The sequence below is a fragment of the Galeopterus variegatus genome, unplaced genomic scaffold (genome assembly GCF_000696425.1).
Source record: "Galeopterus variegatus unplaced genomic scaffold, G_variegatus-3.0.2 Scaffold6656, whole genome shotgun sequence".
NCBI classification, from domain to species: domain Eukaryota; kingdom Metazoa; phylum Chordata; class Mammalia; order Dermoptera; family Cynocephalidae; genus Galeopterus; species Galeopterus variegatus.
The window spans coordinates 117,229-120,622 of NW_007732767.1; the positions used below are offsets into that span (position 1 = coordinate 117,229).

At 48.7% G+C, this 3,394-nt stretch overlaps 1 protein-coding gene across 1 annotated transcript in view; it reads right to left on the reverse strand.

Moving 5' to 3' along the window:
- The window catches only part of LOC103606528 (succinate--hydroxymethylglutarate CoA-transferase-like), a gene marked incomplete at its 3' end in the record, with an annotated part of 97,163 nt that overhangs the window by 92,575 nt on the left and 1,194 nt on the right, over positions 1-3,394 (reverse strand). Inside the window, exon 2 of the mRNA XM_008591113.1 lies at positions 3,319-3,380. Within this exon, the coding sequence (XP_008589335.1) occupies positions 3,319-3,380 (62 nt within the window). The remainder of the gene's footprint in view (positions 1-3,318; positions 3,381-3,394) is intronic.

Consider the following 3,394-nt stretch of genomic DNA (forward strand, 5'->3'; position numbering starts at 1 on the left):
CTTTACAGGTCAAGTGAGTCTCTTGGAGACAGTACATTGTTGGGTCCATCTTTGCAATCCAGTCAGTCAGTCTGTGTCTTTTGAATGGGGCATTAAGTCCCTTTACATTCAGAGTTATTATTAAAAGGTGTTGATTTACTTCTAGCACTATACTGATTTTCATTTAGATGTCTTAAGTATCTTTTGTTCCTTTCTTTCAAATTTTCTACTTGTCCTCTGTATTTGTTGGTTTCTCAGGGTGATAGATAGACTATTTTCACTCTCTTTTGTTAGCATTTTTGTTTTGCTGGTAGGTATTGTTCTTTTTTGTGTATTCATGGTAGTGATGGTTGTTTTTGTGGTGGCAAACCCAGTACTTCCTTGAGAATTGCTTGTAGGGCTGGTCATGTGGTAGTGAACTCCCACAGTTTTTGTTTGTCTGAGAAATATACTATTTGTCCTTCATTTCGGAAAGATAGGCTTGCTGGGTAAAGTATTCTTGGCTGGCAATTTTGTCCCTTAGTGTTTTGAATATATCATCCCATTCTTTTCTGGCTTTTAGAGTTTGTGATGAAAAGTCTGATGTTATTCTGATGGGGGCTCCCTTATAAGTGACTTGCCGCTTCTCTCTTGCAGCTTTTAAGATTCTCTTTGTCTTTGATTTTTGTCAGTTTGATTATCACATGTCTTGGAGAGTACCTTTTTGGGTTGAATGTGTTTGGTGATCTTTGGGCTTCCTGAATCTGTGGATCTGTGAGTTTCCCTATACCTGGGAAGTTTTCTGCTATTATCTCATTGAGTATGTTTTCAATGTCATTTCCTTTATCCTCCCCTTCTGGAATACCCATGATTCGGATATTTGAGCGCTTAAGGTTGTCGGTTGTCTCTCTTAAATTTTCTTCAATTTTTTGATTTTTTTGTTTTCCTGGTCTGTCTGTGATAATTCAAACAGCCTGTCTTCTAGGTCAGAAATTCTCTCTTCTGCTTGTTCAAGTCTGTTGGTTAAACTCTCTGTTGTATGTTTTATTTTGTTAAATGGATCCTTCAGCTCCATAAGCTCAGCTACATTCTTTTCCAAGGCATTGATTTTTTTTGTACATTTCTTCTTTCAGATTCTGTATGTTTTTTCTCATTTCATTGAGTTGTTTCACTGAGTTTTCTTGAATCTCATTTAGTTTCCTTAGAACAGTTACTCTAAATTCCTTGTCTGTCATTTCAAAGACTTCCTGTTCTATAGGATCTAGCACTTGTAAGTTATTAATTTCCTTTGTCAGTTATTAATTTCCTTTGGTGGTGATGTGCTTTCTTGATTTTTCATATTTCTGGTTTTTTTCCTTTGGTGTTCTGTCATTGTGGCCATGGGTATCACAGTTCACTCATCTCACCCTAATGTCTGGCTTGGATCCTGAAGGGTCTGCTGCTTCTGCACAGCAGAAACTTGCCGGAACCGGAAGTCCAACCCCACCTGCCTTCATCTGCTTGTCAGGCTCAGGGCCTGGAAGCCCATCCCTCTCAGGCCACTCACGGAGACTGTCGGCCTGTATGGGAAGTCCCACCCCACCTGCCTTCACCAGCTTGTCTGGCTTGGGGCTTGGGAACCCAGAGTCTCTCAGGTCGCTCCCGGAGATGGAACAGCCTGGGCTGAAATTCCCGCCCCATCAGCCTTCACCAGCTCCTCTGGCTCCGGGCTTGGGAACCCATACCTCTCAGGTCACTCACAGAGATAGACTGCCTGCACCAGAAGTCCTGCCCCGCCTTCATTCACCTGCTTGTCTGACTCAGGGCTTAGGATCCTGGAGCTTCAAGGAGACTGGACGACCTGGGCTGGAAGTCCCGCCCCAGCCCCACTTGTCTTCTCTGGCCAGCAGGCTCAGCACATGTGGGCCCAAAAGCTCTAAAGTCTGTCTATGAAATGGGGAGAAACCTGAACTGGGGTCCTGCAGTGGGCGGCTCCTGTCCATTCCAGCACAGATTTCGGGTCCTCTGTCGCTGCTCCTCAAAAGCTGCAAATTGGTAGCTCTGTGGGAGACAGCAACACCAGGAACCCACTACTCTGCCATCTTGCCCCTCCCCAGTAAATGCGTCAAAGCTGTGGTAAACCTGAATTTCATCTTCTACATAAAATAATGGGACAGGTATCCAATAGATCTTCAACATAACCAGCGCCATCTTAGACAAGCACAAGTACAAAATTGCGCTGCCCACCTCCTACCCTCCCCCTTCCCCTTTATGAGAAGCCTCTTGACTTAAACAGAAACCCCTTTTGCTTCTGCAAGGATGCAGTTCTCCACCCCAATCCACATTAGCATAATGACCCTCCTTGATAGTATCAGCCTGCCCTTGGTGCCCTATATAAGCTCTCCCACCCCCACACCTGTTGCTGTCCACTGTGTAAGCTCTCCCTCCCCTACACCTGGTGCTGTCCACTGTGTAAGCTCTCCCGCCCCCCCACCTGGTGCTGTCCACTGTGTAAGCTCTCCCGCCCCCACACCTGGTGCTGTCCACTGTGTAAGCTCTCCCGCCCCCACACCTGGTGCTGTCCACTGTGTAAGCTCTCCCGCCCCCATACCTGGTGCTGTCCTCCATTTTCAGGGCAGCCCTGGGCTCTTCCCCACTTTGAGCACAGCCTGGCAGATTTTCTTCCTTTAATAAAGCTTGAATGGTACCCGGCATCTCAGCTCACTTTCTTTCAGTATCAGATACAAAGGTGTGTTTCACTCTGTATGAGGTGTCATTCTTGAATTATCACACTTTTCTTTATAACTAAAAGTATGTGAAACAACCAAGATTTTAAGAGCTTTGGCCACACTGTGCCCTTTTTGAGAATCAGTATCTGTGCTTCCTAAGCCCCTCTCTAACCCGTTTCCACTTAACAAGGGAAAAGAAAGTGGCACGTCCAGCATCAGTCAGCGCTGCCTCTCCCACGAGTGCTTTCAAAGTTCTTTTTTTTTTTTTGTCTTTTTTGTGACCGGTAACGGATCGCAACCCTTGGCTTGGTGTCGCCCGCACCGCGCTCATCCAGTGAGCGCACCGGCCATTCCTATATAGGATCCGAACCCCGAGCGGGAGCGCCACTCGCCGCACTCTCCCGAGTGCGCCACGGGGTGGGCCCTCAAAGTTCTTTAAACTTGGGGGACGCAAGGGTAGAGGTGAGGAGGCAGGCAAGGCGCGCGCTGAGTGTGGCCGCGCAGTGGCCGGCCAGCAGCGGCGACCCTGAGAGGCCGAAGTCCCTGCTGCGCGGCAGCGGAGACCGCGAAAGCGCTGGCGCTGTCCCTGGGCGCCCTGAGGGGAGCTGGGCTGGGGCCCCCCTCGCCGCCGTGACCGAGTCTCGCAGGGTACCTGACTGCGGGCAGCCTGTCCACAGCCCCCGCCTGGCGCCCCGGCCGGAGATGTGGCCGGGTCTCCGCAGAGCCGC